Source organism: Epinephelus fuscoguttatus, linkage group LG19, assembly GCF_011397635.1.
Source record: "Epinephelus fuscoguttatus linkage group LG19, E.fuscoguttatus.final_Chr_v1".
Taxonomy (NCBI): Eukaryota; Metazoa; Chordata; class Actinopteri; order Perciformes; family Serranidae; genus Epinephelus; species Epinephelus fuscoguttatus.
The window spans coordinates 40,248,067-40,267,431 of NC_064770.1; the positions used below are offsets into that span (position 1 = coordinate 40,248,067).

Sequence of the window (19,365 nt, forward strand, 5' to 3'; positions counted from 1 at the left end):
CACTTGAGTCTCACAAAAACTGTTAAATTTTCTCTTTTGTAAAAATGTATTTTGTGAAATGTGTTGGTGAATGTTTTGTGGAATTTCCCGTTTTCTGAAAAGTTGGGTTTAATGAAATGTCAGACCATCCACAGAACGTAAAACTATAAACTTCATAATCAAATGATCCTGTAAGTCATATTTCGAGTGGAGGCTCCAGGTTCTCTGATGTGAAGAGCTGCGTCTCTCCTTCATTTACATCAATAAATTTCATTTCTTCAGGTTTTGGACTTTTGGACGGACAAACGAGACATCTGAAGACGTCATCTTGGACTCATTTTGGGCGGGAAAATTGTGTCATTGATGGCAATTTTTATGAACCATACAAAAAAATCGAGAATAATTTTCCATTGAATTTCTGTTGCAGCTCTGAAACACAGAGACACAGATTCTGTTTCCACGTGGATCAGAGACAAGCTGCAGACGTGTTTTAACAGGTATAAATTTAGAACATTACATGTGCGTTTTATCGTGATGATCAGGTCTGAATGGACCAATCAGTAGCTGGCGTCTCTGCATACATCGATAAAGAATAAAAGACATTTGCAGCTGCTCACAGCGAACAACCACAGATCTTCTCAAAATGGCTCCTGGCTACAAAGACGAGATGAAAGTCGGAGCTGCAGATCAGAGACTTTAAATTATCAGCGCTCACACGCATGCTGCAGATCGTCCTCACTGAGTGTTACTGAGTTACACACTGACACGTTACTGAGCACAGAGACAGAGCAAGTGTGTGTGAGCGTCACCAACATTCATGTTACAGAGAGTTTACGGTGGCCCTGAGGGCCAAACACAACATTCAAAAAGTTCTACAACATTTCAATTTGACTCGTTGACTCGACTCGACCAAATGCTACTGGTCTTTCTCTGAGAAATATGTTTCGGAAAATGTCGCATTTTGTGACATGTTGTGGACAAACTTTATATGACCTCAAACTTAATTCAGCTTTTGCAGATCGAAAGTGTCATGACAATATGACATAAATTTGAATTCTTTGAACAACAATATCTGCTGAGATCACAAAGTCAGCCACGAAATGATTTCACTTTAACTGGATTCAGGTCTGTGGTCGATGGAGACGACATCAGTGAATATCCTCCTGGTGTTGTTTTGGCTGCTGACCATTATCTGCCTGGTGCTGAGCCGCTGACACTGATTGTGTAAGAAGGAGGAGGGTTTGGGAATTTCACAATAAAGACAGATCGATGTTTTCACTTTGCTTTGATGATAATGGATCAAGATGTCATTGAATCAATACTAGTCCATACCCACTGAGTGCACAGCTGCCCACGTACAGTTTCACATGGTGTGTGTTTGGGACACAGGTCATAGGAAACTGCAGATTAAATAGTCAACTGAACCCATTAAGAAGAGCAATGTATTCAGACAGTGTTTGTGAGTTTGATAGTACGATTGCTTTATTGAAAGTACAGTAGTACCATTGCCAATAGTGGGATAGTTAGTGGGCTGAAACTGTACATTAGTAGTTGAGGCAGCATGTTGAAAGGCAGATAGTTAAAGTGTTTATATGTTGTATTGACTTAAAAGTGGGCGCACTGGTAGTTCACATGGGAAAGGTGCAGCTAGCCCTTGTTGCAGCAGCATACCATACCATGACTTAGTCATACCAAACATTAGACATTGGTCCACAGGGGGAGCCACAGCGATCGGTCGCATTTTAGCCATTTTGAAGCATTTTTCTGTTGTTATAGCGCCACCCAGTTGCCAATTAGAGTTAAATTTCTCCAGTCACCTTGAGGCGTCCTGTTCTACATATCTACCAAGTTTAGTAAAAGTCCATATGGCGGTTAGGCCTAGATAAGAAATGAGCTCTCTAGCGCCCCCATTTTGTTTGATGGAGTCAATAATGGAGGGTCCTCAGATTATGTGTGGTCATATGCCTACAAAGTTGCGTGGTGATGGGTGAAACCCTTGAGATGTTCTACACCTTTATGTGATGAGCCACGCCCTCCGCAATATTCATTGCCTTATAGAAGCTCAGTTTTAGGAAGTTTTCCAACTTTTGCCAAGAGGGAACTTTAGATATTGCTCCCTAGATTATGTTCACCCAGTTTCATGCAGATCGCTCAAACTTCCTAGGAAGAGATCCATTTGAAGTGTTTTTCAAAAAATTCAAAATGGTGGAAAATCTATATAAGCGGAAGTTATGGGTTCTTGAGGCAAATGTGTTCCTCATGAGGAGAGGCATCTCTGTGCAAAGTTTCATGTCTCTACCACATACGGGGCATGAGATATGCCCATTCAAAGTTTGACATTTCAATGGGTTGCTATAGCGCCCCCCTTTGGCCAATTGATGTAATATTGCTTCATTGGCATCCTCCCATGACCCTCTACCACTGTGCCAAATTTCACATGGATTGACCAAGTCAGTGAGGAGAAAAACGTGGAACACACACACACACACACACACACACAGTTTTCATCATTATATAGTGAGATATTGATCCAGACTGATGTATCGTTGCGTCCCTGCCGTGCAGTCTCTGTAACAATCTGATGATTTATCGCTCATTAAGCATCAAACCAAACGTGTCTAAAGCACCATAGTGAGCTCATCTGATAGTTTTTGAATTAAATCTGATTTCTGATGCTTTGAAATTAAAGTTCACATAAAGTCATTCTCACTCAGCCGCTCGTGTTCTGACAGCTTCTAACATTTTGCTTCTTTTGCTCACTGAAAAATTGTGTTGTCTTATTTCTTTTGTTTTTTAACCTGATTGTAGAGATCATACGGAGCTGGGTATCAACCCTCAGCACTGTTCTTGGTGCAGACTGAAACGTGTCTGCAGCCCAGATTTTATCAACACATTATAAAATTAACTAATAATCAAATAAGACTAATTTCCTCTGAAATAAAACCAAAAGACAGATGTTACTCTGGGAATCAACCCTGACAGCTTCTGGTTTAGGAGGACTGACCTGACTCTTGTGTGATGATTCAGGGTCAGGCTCCTGGTCCACATGACCATATGTTCACATGTATGTCCATATGTGTACATACATGTCCATATGGTCACATGACCACATGGAGTGTTTCTGTTTGTGCATCGAGGCTGAAATACTGAAGGAAAACACACCCAGGTCCTTTTCTGACCAATGTTCATCATTTAAAGATCAACTTCACACCGTGTCACAGGTTTTAAGACCTTTTCATGTCCGTCAGTAACATCTGACCATCATCAAGAATTCACAGAACCATAGTTACATCTCTAACTCTTATCTTAACGTCCACACCGGCGGGTAACGGCTCACGTATCGCTCGCACCTCCTAAAACGTATTCATTTCCACATTTAAAGCAGCTCAGATCAAAGAGCAGGTTGTCCACTGATCACAGTGCTGGTGGTTCGACCAAGAGCTGCATTAATTAACAGCTGATCGACAGACCACCTGGTAACCACCAGTGATTTTAAGATAAATCTTTGATATTATCAGAATTTATTTAACAAAGCTAAACACAGATTGTTCTCTGGAGTCAGTTTCTCAGATGTCTCTGATTTGTTGAGTTGTGGACGGTTGGTCAGAACAAAGACGTTGACGAGACCTCGAAGAAACATTCTCATTCTTTAAATTCATTCATTCACCCTCGGAGTCCCACACGGACCTATGTTTGGCTTCTTTAATGGGGACAGGTGATGTTTATGGGGAGGCAGCAGACTTAGGGCCCGTCCCAATACCCCCCCTTAGCCCTACCCCTACATTTGCGTGGTCCCGCGAGGGGTAGCGGTGTCCCAGTTCCTTGTCACAAGTTTTTCTTGTCACAAATCTGTGTTAAACATTGTGTTTTGATTCGACACCTATTCAAACATTTCCATGATCATGTATGCCTTATAAGTCATGGCTGCAGTTTTGCTGATGAAACCATTTGTTAAACAGAGCTGGAGCTTAATTTAAGCATTTTATTTACCAATCAAGAATGAACAGAAATGGTATAAATCCCTGAAGTTCAGACACGGAGAGCTCGAGGAACACCAGAGAAAATCCCTGCTGTTATTTGGTGTCAAAAACTTTCTGTAAGAGTTGTATTGTGACACTTCTGTTCTGGAAACTACTCAGAAACCTCCGGATAGTTAATCAACATATTAAAGCCAGACTTCCTCTGAGTGTCGGAGGTGTCTACTTTGTGCCTGCTAAGCTTCATGAGGCTGTGATTATCCTGGAGGTCACTTCAGGTCATTTTATACACAGACAAGTGGTGTCATGACAATGACATGGCTGCTATGGGGACTAACATCATCACACATGACTGAAACTGAACTCACTGAGTCTCGGCCTCACAGTCAGACCTGATTCATACAGCTCAGAGTCTGTTTATGGAGCCCGTCTGCAGACAGCTTCAAATACAACAGGTGACAATGAAACATTACACTGCATGGGACCAGCATAAAGTGGGCACGTCTGTAAGGGCAGACTGGTAGGTTCCCATAGAGCCCAGTTTCATTCAGATAGCTTGGAGTCAGAGGTCATGGGGCCGCTGTGAAAATGGCCATGCTGTTCTTGTGTCCCCAAAATTGAGCCTAATTATGGAGCGTTATTTCACCTCCTTCCTGAGGAGCTGGATTCTTTCGGTCTTTTAGTTTCATACGACACCAGTATAATCACTCTAGTTTTAAAGCTCCGCTTGCTGCGGCGCCCAGTAGCGCAGTGTTTGGAGCAGCCGTCCCATGTACAAAGGCTGCATGTCATCCCCTCTCTCCATCTCCCCCTTCACACTTTACTCTGTCCTGTCAAACAAAGGCAAGGAGCCAAAAATAAACTCTTCAAATAAAATAAACTCAGGCCGCTGCAGCCTCTTAAAGGAGGACTGATAGCCTGGACCGCCGGCTGCCCGACGAGCATACGGGTGTTTCAGACCAAATGGCCGATGGAGACGATAATAAAGAGCTGAATTACAGCTGAGAGGAACCGTCACTTCACCCTCTCACCAACGTCTCACATGTGTTTAGTTTCATCTGCACATTAAGAGGTTTGTGCTGCTCGTGTCTGCAGGGGCTCATTTAATAACTTACACTAACAGAACCACTCCAGCTCTCCTCCTCCTCCTCCTCTTCCTCCATGAGCAGATATAAGAGTGAAAGCGTAGCCTACTTTTCATCGAGTCGACCCCCCACCAACACAAAGCAGAGTGACCTTTGACCTGAGCGTGTTGAGGCCGTGGCCTCATTATCTGACTGTGTGTGTTACTGTGGGGCTGCAGACACTTCTCTCTGCTCTCTGTTTATCTTTAAGAGCCGCAGCGCCGTCACTTTAATGTGCTGCAGACAAAGTGGGTAATTCATCAACACTGCTATTACTTCCTCAGCGCGATGCGGGCGCGGCCGCCGAGAACAGAGCAGCGCTGGAATTCATCAAAGCTAAAAACTCCAGCGCCTAGAAGACGACTGAGAAACAGGAAGCTGCCTGACAGATTATAAATCTTCCTTATCTTCAGAATGAATCACCTCCTAGTTAACGGGAGGACGACTGATGGACGGAGATGCTACTGGGCGGACTGTGAACATCTACACGGATCATTCACTGCACTACAGTGACTGCTTTAATGGTTTCTGGGACAGCAGACTTCTTCAGGGCGGTGCGGCCTCAAATCTAGATCACTGTATGTTCTTTTTCTTTAAGTGTCAGAACTGATCCTCTGAGGGATAAAACATATGTGCTCCTAACATCTTTCACATGTTACAGACAGACGGAGCTCATTGTGCAAAACTCCAACAATAAATTAGAATACAGTTAAAACCCTGTGGTTGTATGACTCCGCCCACCAGTCCAGTTGTGTCAGGTTTGGTCAGAATTACTGTATGAATTCTTGAGTTATGTGAGGTCACACTGACCTTTGACCAACAAATTACTGTCAGTTTATTCTTTCGTACAGGTGGACGTTTGTGCCAAATTTGAAGAAATTTCCTCAAGCTGTTCTTGAGATACTGTGTTCACGAGAATAGAGAACCTAAGCTCACAGCAACCTGGATCTTTGAAACCCACGCTGACACAGGGAGAACATGTCGGAGCACCTGGAGTCCGCCTCTCCCATCATCCCATGGACAGTGGGGGAAAAAGCAGAGGGCAGAAACACGAGACACGCTGCAGCACAAAAACAGCGATGAAAGTTTCATTCTCTTTAAAAACTGTGGCCTCCAGCTGCTGAAACTCTTTCAGTGTGATCAGGTCAGTTTTTCATTTGCAAACGAAGCAGCGTGAGCTCTCAAATCTTGCAGATGATTTACCGACTCCGGCAGATGATGACGAGTCTTAGAACTATTTATTTGGTGAAGAAAAATGAAGACTCTGCTGGTCAGTGCGGTTCGTCAGAATTCATACTGGGGTTCATTCTGAATCGTCAGATGACTGACGAAGGTTCAACTCTGATTCTGTTTAACTGTATATTTTTATTTCGTCGTGTTTCTTCTCTTGATGCAGGTCGTTCCTAATAAACTGACCCACTGTTAATTATTCATCACACAGAAATATAACCTGGACGTGTGGCGTCTGAGTTTGATTCTGTTTGAGAGAATAAAATCCAGCTGAGGTCAGAGAGTGATTCGCCGTCCCTGTGGTGATGTCACTGTCTGACCTGAGATCCTCTCTGGTCCTGATCGTGGCGTGTCATCTCGGTGGCCTGGTTTCCAGAGGGGGTGGGGGTGGGGAGGCTTTGCGTGTCAGCCGTGTGTTTGCATTCGAGTGCGCAGATGTGTTCATGCATGCGTGAGAGCGCGGTGGCGTCCTCCTATCAGTTCTTTTCTTCTCACGTGTCTCTACATGTGGAGGTGTGTGTGTGTGTGTGTGTGTGTGTGTGTGTGTGTGTGTGTGTTGCTGCAGGCATCCAGCTGAAACACACACACACACACACACACACACACACACACACACACACACTTGCCTGACATCATTTGTGATGAAGGAGTCAGTCCTGTTCAGATGGATTAATCTCATCCTGATCTGCTTTGTTGTGTCTCCTTCACTCCTTCACTCCTTCACTCATTCACACACCTGCGATTATTTCTGCCGCTCACTGAACCAGATTTACTCTGCCATGATTTTAACGTGAACTGTCTCACTTCTGTTTTGTCCATTAATCAATCAACAAAAACTAAATCACCATTTTTAATGATCATCATCTTGATCGCCCACAGAGCCAGCTGATAAATTTCACTTTTGCCAAATCCGTCAGAAGAACGCTGAAAACGTGTTTATGCTCCGAGCAACTCGATGAGGTCATTCTTTTATTATCGACTGTTTCTGCCGTAACTTCACTTATTACTGTGTTTACTTTGCTAACGTGTGAGTTAGCGCTTCTTGCTTCGTTAGCCGCCATCACTGCTCTAAATTTTACACCATCAACTATAATGTAATCATTAGCCCTTTTTAAGCAGGAACTGTGCAAATCTGCAGGAAAGCCCAATCAGTCTTCTTTCAGCATTGGCAGTATAAAAATAAAATCGGGGAGTGCAGCAAAATGCCGCCTACCTACTTTTGTTTATACAGAATGTGCCTTTTTCGGGGCAATGGGGGGCGTGAGCAAGTAACAAAACGTGTAGCTCAGCGTGTGACGTAAACAGTGACGTGGGAGGGAAGCCGCGGCTGGTCAGTCCTTCGGTGATTCTCTCGTAAGTCGGCCCGTCCTTCACCGTCCCCGTCATCTGACCGTTAATGGCCTCTTCGTTTGCGAGGACAAGGAGGGCGCGCAATTCCTTGTCTCCCCAGTTGCTCATCTTTACAGTGTCTGTCAGGTTTGTGTTTCCCTCTTGCTACTAGCTGCTCGCTAATTCCTGCTATCAGCTGTTTCCTGTTTATCCACCGCCAGTGGCTCGCACGTGCAGCGTCATCAACAGCTCCTCCCACAAGTCATCAACAGCTCCTCCCACAAGTCATCAACAGCTCCTCCCACAAGTCATCAACAGCTCCTCCCACAAGTCATCAACAACTCCTCCCACAAGTCATCAACAGCTCCTCCCACAAGTCATCAACAGCCCCTCCCACAAGTCATCAACAGCTCCTCCCACAAGTCATCAACAGCTCCTCCCACAAGTCATCAACAGCTCCTCCCACAAGTCATCAACAGCTCCTCCCACAAGTCATCAACAGCTCCTCCCACAAGTCATCAACAGCTCCTCCCACAAGTCATCAACAGCTCCTCCCACAATTCATCAACAGCCCCTCCCACAAGTCATCAACAGCTCCTCCCACAAGTCATCAACAACTCCTCCCACAAGTCATCAACAACTCCTCCCACAAGTCATCAACAGCCCCCAGTGTTTCCCACAGGACAGGAATTTATTTGTGGTGGTGTGTGGGGGGGGGCGCGGGTGGGGGGGGGGGTATTAAAAATATTTTTCAATACTCAGAAGAAGGAGTGAACATCCAACGTCAGAGTTAATTACTAATGAGCAGAACCTTACAGCCGGGCTCCACCAGCTGCAAAAGTAAGCGTCCCGTCGGCGTAGCGTCGCGGCGTATTCATTTGGGCTCCACTGACTGCGTGGAAGCGACACATAGAGAAGCCAGCGGGGTTGTTTACCGTTTGCTGAGCCATGAAATGTTAAAGCATTTTCCACCTCAGTTATTACATATATTTGAGTTATCTACAAGTTTACTGTAGTGATTGTCATCTTCTCGCTTTCAAATGTCCGCCACAGACATTTACACAATGTCACGGTTAAACATGGGTAAATGCATGAAAACAAATCATCACATATCACCTCTGATAATGGTTTATTCATTTAAAAACACATTGCGCTCGTTTAGCACACTATTTCATGTAGTTTTTATCTGCTGGAGGGTCGCGTAGGGGAGCGTAGCGCGACAAAAATAGAAGAGCCGCGTAAAATAGAGAGTTGTTGCGCCGCTCCCGTTGCCGGTGCTACGGGACTCGCGCTGCAGTTAACACTACTAACAGCGTGAGTTAATGTCTCTGCACATGTTGAGCTTCCAGCTGTGTTAATACAGACACAGGCTAATATAACATGATGAGTTAGAGTTATTCGAACCACTTTTGGACTTGTTTGCCCACATATTTGTACCGAGAGGTGTTTGGATCCGTTCTGCTACTACGTCTGCTTCTTCTTCTTCTTCTTCTGGTGGACCAGGTGCGTTAAGTGCGTCTTTACGATGCATACCGCCACCTATTGCACCGGAACTGTAACAACAAGCTACATTCACAGACAGTGAGTCCCATTATAATGTGTTTATGAGCGAGGTCGAACAGGTAGCGCCAAAAGCAGGAAAATCTATATGTGGCGGAGATAATTTATTCGTGGCGCACCGCCACAGATAAATGAATGTATGGGAAACACTGGCCCCTCCCACAAGTCATCAACAGCTCCTCCCACAAGTCATCAACAGCCCCTCCCGTTGCAGAAGGCCGCCTCGGTCTGTTTAAAATAAAAAGGTTCCACCAATATGTCTACCCTACGAGGCGGAAAATTGGGCACCTTGGATCAACTCGCCAATCCGGCTCTGTGTGTCTAAACGCTCGCAGCTTGCCGGCAAAACGGCCCAACATTCGCCGAAAATCTGGCAGCGTGAAAGGGGCTCCTGATCAGCTGCTTGTGTCATCAACCAGAGTGCTGATCTCTGATCGACACCGATTGGGTTTTTAATTTCTGGAGAGTTCCTGAGGCGACAGCGAGTCCAGAGAGAGAAACAGGACGTGGAGCCCACAACATCAGGATGGTCGTACCAGGCTACTTTAGGGTACGGCTCTCCTATATGTGCTACTTGACACACACTGTGACATGAGTTACAATGCGTGTTATTTTGACTGACAAATATATAGACATGATGATGCTGTGATTGTTGCCGGGGTCTGTACGTAGCGAGCACGCTCCCTCTACATGTGGAATATTATTTGTAGATGGCGTCTCTGCAGCACCGCAGCGTCACCGTCCCACCAACACACACAGACTGCAGAGTTTACAGCGTCACACACCAGGAATTAGACCGACCCGCTGGAACAAACTGTGACTGTCAGTATATTCTCACACGTTATAGACTCAACAGCTGATCCATTAACCAAATATATGAAACTAAGTTATCAGGTGCAGACACTTAAATCTGCGACTGAAATTTTAACCCTTTAAAAACAGATGTCCTGCAGACAGCCTCAGATCGTTGTTTGCATGATCCCGGATATATACGGATCTAAAATAAAAACTATGGGAGCTAAAACATTCGTTCTTTCTGCAGCAGATTACTAAGGCTTGTGTCTTCCCCGTCATCACGTCATTACCTCATGTTACCTTTTGTGTCGTGCAAACCTGTTATTTTGGCGTAATTACCCCGGAATTTTGCTACAGTGGCTGAAGGCCAAGATTGTTGGTTGCATAATCCTGGATATGATCGATCTAAAATAAAAACTATGGGAGCTAAAACAGTCAATTTGTTTGCAGCAGAAAGCAAAGACTTCTGTCTTTTTGTTTGTACACTAAAAAAGTCTTTCAGACATTATATGTTGTGTTTTTATTTTTTAACCTCTCTAACTCCGCCAGAACGCCAACGTCCTCGCTCCCCCCCTCCTCTGTTAAATGGTATCTCCCAGGCGCACTACGTCATCAAACCATGTGATGTTTGGTATTGCCGGATTCAGGAAGCTCTCGACTTTTCAAAAATAACATTGTTTTTCTTTTATTTATTATGTATTTGGCACCAGAGCAGCCTAAACACACAGAGTCCAAAATCACTATGAGTGGTGACAAGTCATGTCATGCCATTTTTCGACGGGAAAAATTAAAGGATTACTCGCGATCTTATGTGGAGCTGTTAGCAGGGACGTAGCTGATTTATAAAAGGTAAGAGTCTCACTCCTACCACTATTTTTGGCTGAGATATACCGTCTAGAAAGTGGGATCATAACTTTCAGGTTTCATATGGCTTTATTTGGTGATATTTTATGGTGTTTCTGTGTCATAAACAACATCAGCTATCATAATCACACCTGATTTCAATAAGGTACAATGTTTGAAGCTGGCTGAGTGTTGTTTGATCACTGATAGTACTGTTTTGAAGCAGAGTGACCCACTTGTCATTTGGAGCTCCGCCTGGATCTTTTCATGGTAAAAACACTGTGGAATGGTCATACTTTGAGCAGTCTTCTTCAAATTTGAAACAAGTGTTCATTGATAGTGTGCCTACAGCCCCACAGTGTCATTTACCTGCTCAGATGAAGCCACAGACAGTTATTCATCCTGAAACACATTTTTTATCTTATTTTAGGCAAAATCTTCAACTTGTTACTGACTTCAGAGGCCCATTACTCTGTCTCTGTATCACCTAGAGTGTTTCTGACAGTTTCACAAGAAACTTCAGAGAGTTTTCTTTCTGGCAAGACCTCATGCATGCATGTAGTCAGAGTGGTTCACAAGCTACAGTCATTTTAATTTGGGTATGTCATTTTAGGTGTTTTTGCTACAAAATGGGGGTGGAGTGCAAGATTAAATCTGATTAAGAAAATCTCCATCTTTTAATGAAAATGTCAATACTTTTATCAATTATTATGGTTCAATGACTTGCACAACTTTTAGCTCAGGTTGTACAGATTTCAGGGAAATTAAGTATTTGAAGATACTCAAAGAAAATAAATCACAATAAGCAAAAATCCAGATGTTGGCACACTGCATGTTCAGACAGTTAAAATCTTATTTACAACATGATTTTTTTTCTGTGGTTACATATTTTGTAGAGAAAACAATTTAACAAAATATTCCGCAGAGGAGTCGGTGATAAAGAATCATTATCTTTACTCTACGATCTGCTCAGTGTCCAGTTTATTAGGGACCCCTGATCAAACTATAATCATTATGACAGTCATATGTGATATACAGAAAGTTGTTTGTGTTATCTGACATCAGAGGGTGGACGAAATAACAGAAACACCTCTCTGTGTGATGAAACTCATCAGCAGCTGAATCTCAGACAAACTGGACACGTTCATGAAGAGCGAGGTGTTCCTAATAAACTGGACACTGTAAATCATATATGTGATGTTTCTGTGTTGTTCACAGTTTTCTTTTATTGTATTTGTTCAAAACACAATAAAACACTAAAAAATTAAAATATTCATGAAAGTCATCTATCGAGAAAAACTCAGTTTGCAGGGCTTAAAGTGACAAATTTTTCTGAGCCTGAAAGTGTTGTATTTCAATGACACAAAATGCCGCACCTGGCTCGTTCAGCTTCTTGCACCATGTACTAAATGGTTTGCCCTCAGCGCTCTCCTCCTCGAGCCATGCCCACCCCTATTTATTTTTCACCCCTCTCTCCAGTTCTGCTGTATTAACACCGGGTTTAATATATTTTGCTTCCATCTCTCTGCCCTGCTCTACTCTACTTCAACGCTACTTAGCTCTCTCTCTACTCTACCAGTAGACTACCACATCCACCTGTTGCACAAAACGCACACAGCAGTGTTTCCCCTAGGATGGAGTTGTAGCAGCGGAGGTGAAGCACACGCATGAAAAATAATTTTCACATGCGTGAAACTTTTTTGTATGCTTGCAAAGCACAGCCTGCTGGGATGTTTCTGTGTATCTACTGGCACCAGAAGGGCTCTTTAGGACTAAGTACATACAGTACATGTGTGCACAGTATGAGCAGGTGAAATGTCTGTCTAGCTTACATATGAGGTGTCTCAAGATTTAGGAACATACAATTTTATTGAATATAATAAAGCAAAAAGTCACTTGACCATGTAGAGACAGAAATGACACGATGACATAACACCATAAATAGTATATTGTTATGTTATTATATGAAGCATCCGTCGCACAAAATTAATATGACATTAGTTTATAAAGAGGTAAGACGGAGCCCTCTCCTCTCCTCTTATATGCTTTACTCACGAGTGTGTGAATTGACCTGGATAATGGTTAAATCAGCAGCAGCGGTCATATTTCAGCGCTGCTAGTTGCATACAGTGGAAACACTGCACGGCATGCTGTTTTCTCTCAGTGCCCGATAGCTGGTGGTCAAGCTAACACAAGCTAATCATTCAAACGCAGTTCAACTGTCCATTTCTGTTGCACATTCACCCACACTCATTTGGATATCAGGCTGTAACGGACACCTAAACAACATGTGACTTGGAAGTAACGTAGTGTGTGTGTGTGTGTGTGTGTGTGTGTGTGTGCGTGTGTGGGTGTGTGTGTGTGTGTGTGTGTGTGTTGATTCGTTAAATGCTAACTTATGCCAAGTTGTTGCCACAAAAAATAAATAAATAAATAAATAAATAAAAATACTAGAAATGTCCGTCAAGCCAGAAATCCGGCGCCACGCCGGAGTACTTTAAGCCCTGAGTATGAGACTCTGAACTGACACAAACTCATCAAGGAAAATCAATAGATTAATCAATAATGTGTGTCACATGATCAGTTTCCTGTGTTTTTCAGAATAAAAGAATCCCTTCTCTTGACTTTTGGAGTCTTTTTCTGGAGAGTGTCGGCCATGTTGGAGCCGTGTGTGTTTACAGCTCAGCTCGTATTCTGAATGGAAGAGGAAGCCATATTGAAAAAGGCTCTCACGGGGCTGAGTGATATGCGAGCGGTGCCGGAGGAGGCTGATTATTCCTCTCTCAGCACATTTCACCTCCTGTCTGTCTGTCTGTCTGTCTGTCTGACAGAATTGTAAAAAAAACAACTTTATAAAAACACAGATATTTGTTTTACAACATTTAAGTAGTGACACACAGACGCAGGTTTTAAGGATTACAATTATATTGTCTTGCAGTTAACAAATTTTATTGTTCTTATTAAAAATGTATTTGTTTTTATATGTTTACATTTGTCGTCTTTGTTTGTCGTATTATGTCGATTTGTACATTGAGGTTAATTTCCTTGTGTCGTTGGCCAATAAAGCGGATTCTGATATTTATACTGAATATATATATTTATCACAAACACACGAGTTTCCAGTTAAGCATCAGAGCAGATTTGTAACTCCGTCGTCTTCTTTCATCGATAGGTTCAGATTTAAAGCTTTTTAAACAATTTTAACTGTATTTCATTTAGAAAATGTTTCTTTTGTTTGGACGACATTTAACTTTTGAATGAAAAAAAAAAAATATATATATATATATATATATATATATATACATATATATATATATATATATATATATATATATATATATATATATATATATATATATACACTATGGAAAAACTAATTATTATTTGAATTTGGGCGTTCAGTACAGACACTGAGGCGTCCACACAGACTATCAGAAATTAGAAAGTATCACAAATTCTGGCGTCACATGACAAAATATGTGGGTTTGGAAATGTTGGTTGGACAATACAAAAGTTTTCCAATGTTTTGAGGAACTATCAATTATAAGAACAAAAATAAACACATTAATCAATAACATATAATCGTTAGCTGCAGCTCTGGTCCATAGGACCAAATATCAAAGAGCACAAAAAGTTGTGATCACATAATTAAATATTGACTGTGTTCAGAATTTAGACAGTTACTGCCAATTTAAAGAAAATGTTTTTTATAAAATCATTTTTATATTTCTCTGTATGGAGGACAGTGATTCCAAAACATAAGTATCAGGTAAAGTTGAGGATCAAAGCTTAATACCTTTTCTGTAACAACCAACGTATGTTCATCATAGAGCTGAAAGAGTCGTTGAATTGACCGATTATTTGATCCATAGAAAAAGAACTGTTAAAATCTTGTTTTTTTTAAAGCAAAAATCACCAACAAAAAAAAACATATTTCCAGATTCCATAATGTGACGATTCACAGCTTTCTTTGCTCTAACTTAATGAATTTAATATGTTGGGTTTGGAAATATGATTGGGCAAAACAAGGTTGTTTTGAGAAACAATCAATTAAATGAGCAAGTAACCTACAGATTAATTGATAACAAACATAACTGTAATTGCAGCTCTAATCCATAACACTAAATATCAAATGGTACTTAAAAAGTTGCCGTCGCATGACTGAATATTGACTGTTTTCATAATCAGAGAAAAATCACTGCAATTCAAAGAAAATGTTTATTGTAAAAACACTTATATTTTTCTCTATGTAGGTAAAAGTTGATTTCTATTGAATCCAAACTGAATATCAGGCAGTACCTTTTCAAGCAAAAATGCCAAAAGAAAAAGTGTAAATATTTCCAGGTTCTCGAATGTGACAATATACTGCGTTAATTTATTAATGGAAATGTTGGTTAGTCAAAACAAAACCATTTTTTAATATATTGTATAACAAACAATTAATGATAGAACAATAGAATAATCTGCAGATTAATCGCTAAAATACATAATGGTTAGCTGCAGCTCCTGTCCATAGGACCGTTGTTGTCACGACTGAATATTGACTGTGTTCATAATTAAGACAAAGACACTGTAAATCAAAGAAAGTGATTTTTTTGTAACACCTAACGTGTCCATCATTGAGCTGCAACTATTAGTCAATTAATTGATTATTCGATCCAGAGAAAAATAAGCAAAAACACCAAAAACATATTTCCTGGTTCTCAAATTGAAGGATTTTCTGCTTTCTTTACTCCAACTTAATAAATTGAATACGTTGGGTTTGGAAATATGATTGGGCAAAACAACACTGTTTTCTAAAGTTTTGAGGAACAATTAATTAAATGACAAAAATACATAGATTAATCAATAACCCACATAATTATTTGGTTGCTGCTCTAGTCCGTAGGACCAAAATATCAAAAGTACCAAAAACAGGGTTGTCGTTACATGACTGAATACTGACTGTGTTCATAAATGAGACAAAGTTACTGCAAATCAGGAAACTTTTCTTGTAGAAAAACACTTTCAAATTTCTCTGTATCAGATTAAGAATTTATAACTATAGCTAAAATATGTCCATAGCAGCGATATCAAATAGTATCGAAAAGGTTGTTGTCACATGACTGAATATTGACTGTTTTCAGAATTAGAGAAAAAAAATCACTGCAATTCAAAAGGAATGATTTATTGACCAACACTTTTATATTTCCCTCTATGGAAAAAAAATGATTTCTATTGATACCAAACTGAATATCAGGCTGAAAATCAAATGTAAATACTTTTCCTGTAACAACTAAAATGTGTTCACAGTAGAGCTGCAACAATTAGACATTTAACGTCCTTTTTTCATGCAAAAATGCACAAAAAAGAAGTTAATACTTTCAGGTTCTCAAATGTGATGATCTGCTGCGTTCTTTGGTCCAATATTAGAATTAATTTAATATTATTTTGGTTTGGAAATGTCGGTTAATCAAAACAAAACTGTTTTCTAATGTTTTGTGGAACAAAAGATTAATTGATTAAACAAGAGAATAATCTACAGATTAATCGATAACAAACCAACATTAGTTGCAGCTCCTGTCCATAGTACCAAATATCAAAAGTACTGAAAAAGCTGTAATTTCATGACTAAAAACTGCCTGTTCATAATTTAAGAAAAATTAGTGCAACTCAAAGAAAATGTATTTTCTAAAAACACTTCTATATTTCTCTCTATGGAAGAAAATCTGATTTCTATTGATACCAAACTGAATATCAGGCTGAAAATTACACTTCAATACTTTTTGTCTGTAACAGTTAAAATACACCCATAGTCGAGCTGCAACGATTAGTCAGATAATCAATTATTTTTCCACAGAACGTTAATCGGCAACTATTTTGAAAATCAACTGATTTTTGAAAAGTTATTTTTTCAAGCAAAAATGCGATTTTCTGCTTATCTTGGTCTAACATTAGAGTAAATTTAATATTTTAGGATGATTGGACACTTCTCGTGTTTACTGCTGTCACTGTTGTGCAGAAACTCGGTTATCAATCTGTATTAGTATTGACTGATACCAGACCCTGACCGGCCTTGACCTTTGCACCCTGTCGATTCGCTTCAGTCCAAATCTGACCCGACTTCCTACAAATTTTATGGAACGACGACTAAAACCCTCCAGGTCTGTCTGGTAGAGCTGTCGATGCATTCCAGTGCTCCTCCTGGTGATAAATCTGACCTGACACCCGTAAAAACACTCAAAGACACCTTCCTGAAAATCTGAATATTCCCCGCCTGCGCTACATCTTTGTTGGCCCCCTTTTTTCGCACCTTGGCTCTTTTCTCCCCCAATGAAACGCTGATTAAAGCTCGCCGCAGTCGCCTCGATGTGGGTGTAGTTGTGTCGACCACAAGGCTGTCTCCTGCAGTCTGTTGCTTCTTTGTCCTGGTCCCCCTCCCACCCAGCAACCACCAACCACCACCGCCCTCCATTCCTGATCCTGAAGGGGACATGTCAAGGAAAGCTGTAACTCTCATTTTATGATCTCGAGACGCTTCTGCCAAGAGAAGCCTCGTTTCCTTTGATTCAGAACTTTGCAGAGTCTTTGTTTTACAACCTGTGTTTCTCGATCAGCCGCTCACGATCCTGTTGAGTCAGAAACTCGAAAGTAAATACATGTGATCTGACATGACACCCACACGTGTTATTTATGGACGAGGAGGCCTGGCTGCACACCACTCAGCCCCGGGCTCCCATTATAACCATTATATCCTGCTGCACCTCCATTCTGCTCCAATTAAAGCCCAATTAAAAAGTTGCCCTGACCCATGTGAGGCCTCCTGCAGCCTGGTGTCTCCACACTGAGCCTCCTTTGTCAGATGGAGCTCATCACCTGCAGGCCTCACTCTCTCTGCAGCTCACTTTACTCACAACCCCTTCAATCGGCCTGCAGAGTTACGCAACGTTGGCGTGCTGTTAGAGGCTGAGACAGAGGGAGGAGTGCCCGCACAACTGCTTGTTTGCGTGTCTGTGTGTGAATGTGTGTGTTGTATAACGGGTGCCTACCCACGACTCGTCCCCGCTGCTCCAGGCGGCGTGTGTCGGTGGGGACGCCGGGCTCGGTGCCCTGCCCTCCGGGGGCGTGGAGCTGCTGCTGCTGCTGCTGCTGCTGCTGCGGCGGCTGCTCGGGCTTTGTCCTGCCGCTGTCCGCCTTCTCGTCGCCCGCTGCTTTGCCAGCCTTGTTCTTACCAGCCACCGGGGACCCGCCGCCGCCGTCCGCGGGGTTGGCGCTGGCTCGGCCCCGGTTCTCCCGTGACTGCAGCTGCAGCCGGAGCCGGTGGTTTTCTTGCTCCTTCACGGCAGTCTCCAGCAGCAGCGTGTTCAGGCTGGAGCCCACCGTCTTGCTTATTTCCTGGACGGCGAGCTGAACGACTTGCTCCAGCACGGACTCCAGCTGGCCCTGGAAAAACGAAATGTACACGGCCCCGTTCATGATGTCGCCCCCTCCGCTCAGAGGGCTGTCTCATTCTCCTGTGCCCGGCCCCAGCCCTCCCCCCTGCCCTGTCTCCCCGACGGAACACTGGGTACAGATCAACCCGCCCGGGTGTCTCGCTGGTTCCGGCGGCTGCTCGGCGCTGCTCCTCCGGGCTGCTCAGCTCTCTCCGCCGCCTCGGCGCACCGCGCGTGTTCGGCCCCCTCGGCTCGGCGGCCGGAAATACCCGAGTAGAGGCGCAGCGACATTTTCCCGCCCACATGTGTTGGTCCGCGCGCGCCGTGCACGCTCGCGCCCTTGCAGTCAGCCACGCCATTTTGGCTTTGAGAAAATAACATCAGTCATCCCCAAATGTCAGCACAGCCTCGGCACCGTGTCATTACTCCAGAATACCTCCCAAATTACACAGAGCGGCTCCTCTCGGCTCACAGCAGACAAACCTGGTGACCTCACACACACTGCGCCGCCGTGTTTTATTAAATATAACATAACTGTCATTAATCTGAAGGAAGCACAGGCACCGCAAGCTAACGTGTTAGCTTAGCTTCAACATGCTCTAAATTTGTCTCTTCATGTTTCACATTTAAACACTTTTACAAGATTCAGTGATTCGTTACTGAAGGTACAATTATTACATCTTTTTTAATGGGCAATAATTATTCTTTACACCTCTTAAATGTGTTTACTTATTCAACATACAGCGTTAATAACTGAACATTTATGTTATTATGTTATTATGTTATATTCTTGTCCTTGTTTTGGTCTTTATCCTATTGATAAAGCTGACTGTGTAATGTAGCACATACAGGGATGAGCAGTATTTCTATTAGTTGTATTTAAAATATGCATCTCAATTACATTTCAGTATTTTGTCATTTGTATTTGATAAGGCTGATAAAAAGCAAATGTTATTTGTAACAGAATACTTCTGAGTGGCGTAATTTTGTATTTAAAATACTCAAAATACTTTCTCCACTAATCAAAAAACAGAAATAATAGGCCACACATTTTTATGGGCTGTTAAGTCTGGTTAATAAATATATATATATATATATATATATATATATGTATAT

At 42.2% G+C, this 19,365-nt stretch overlaps 1 protein-coding gene across 1 annotated transcript in view; it reads right to left on the bottom strand.

Moving 5' to 3' along the window:
- Nucleotides 1-18,470, bottom strand: part of si:dkeyp-113d7.10 (uncharacterized) — a 42,744-nt gene extending 24,274 nt beyond the window's left edge. The window contains exon 1 of the mRNA XM_049561083.1: nucleotides 17,866-18,470. Coding sequence (XP_049417040.1) covers nucleotides 17,866-18,292 — 427 coding nt within the window. The 5' untranslated portion in view covers nucleotides 18,293-18,470. The remainder of the gene's footprint in view (nucleotides 1-17,865) is intronic.
- Nucleotides 18,471-19,365: the final 895 nt, after the last annotated feature.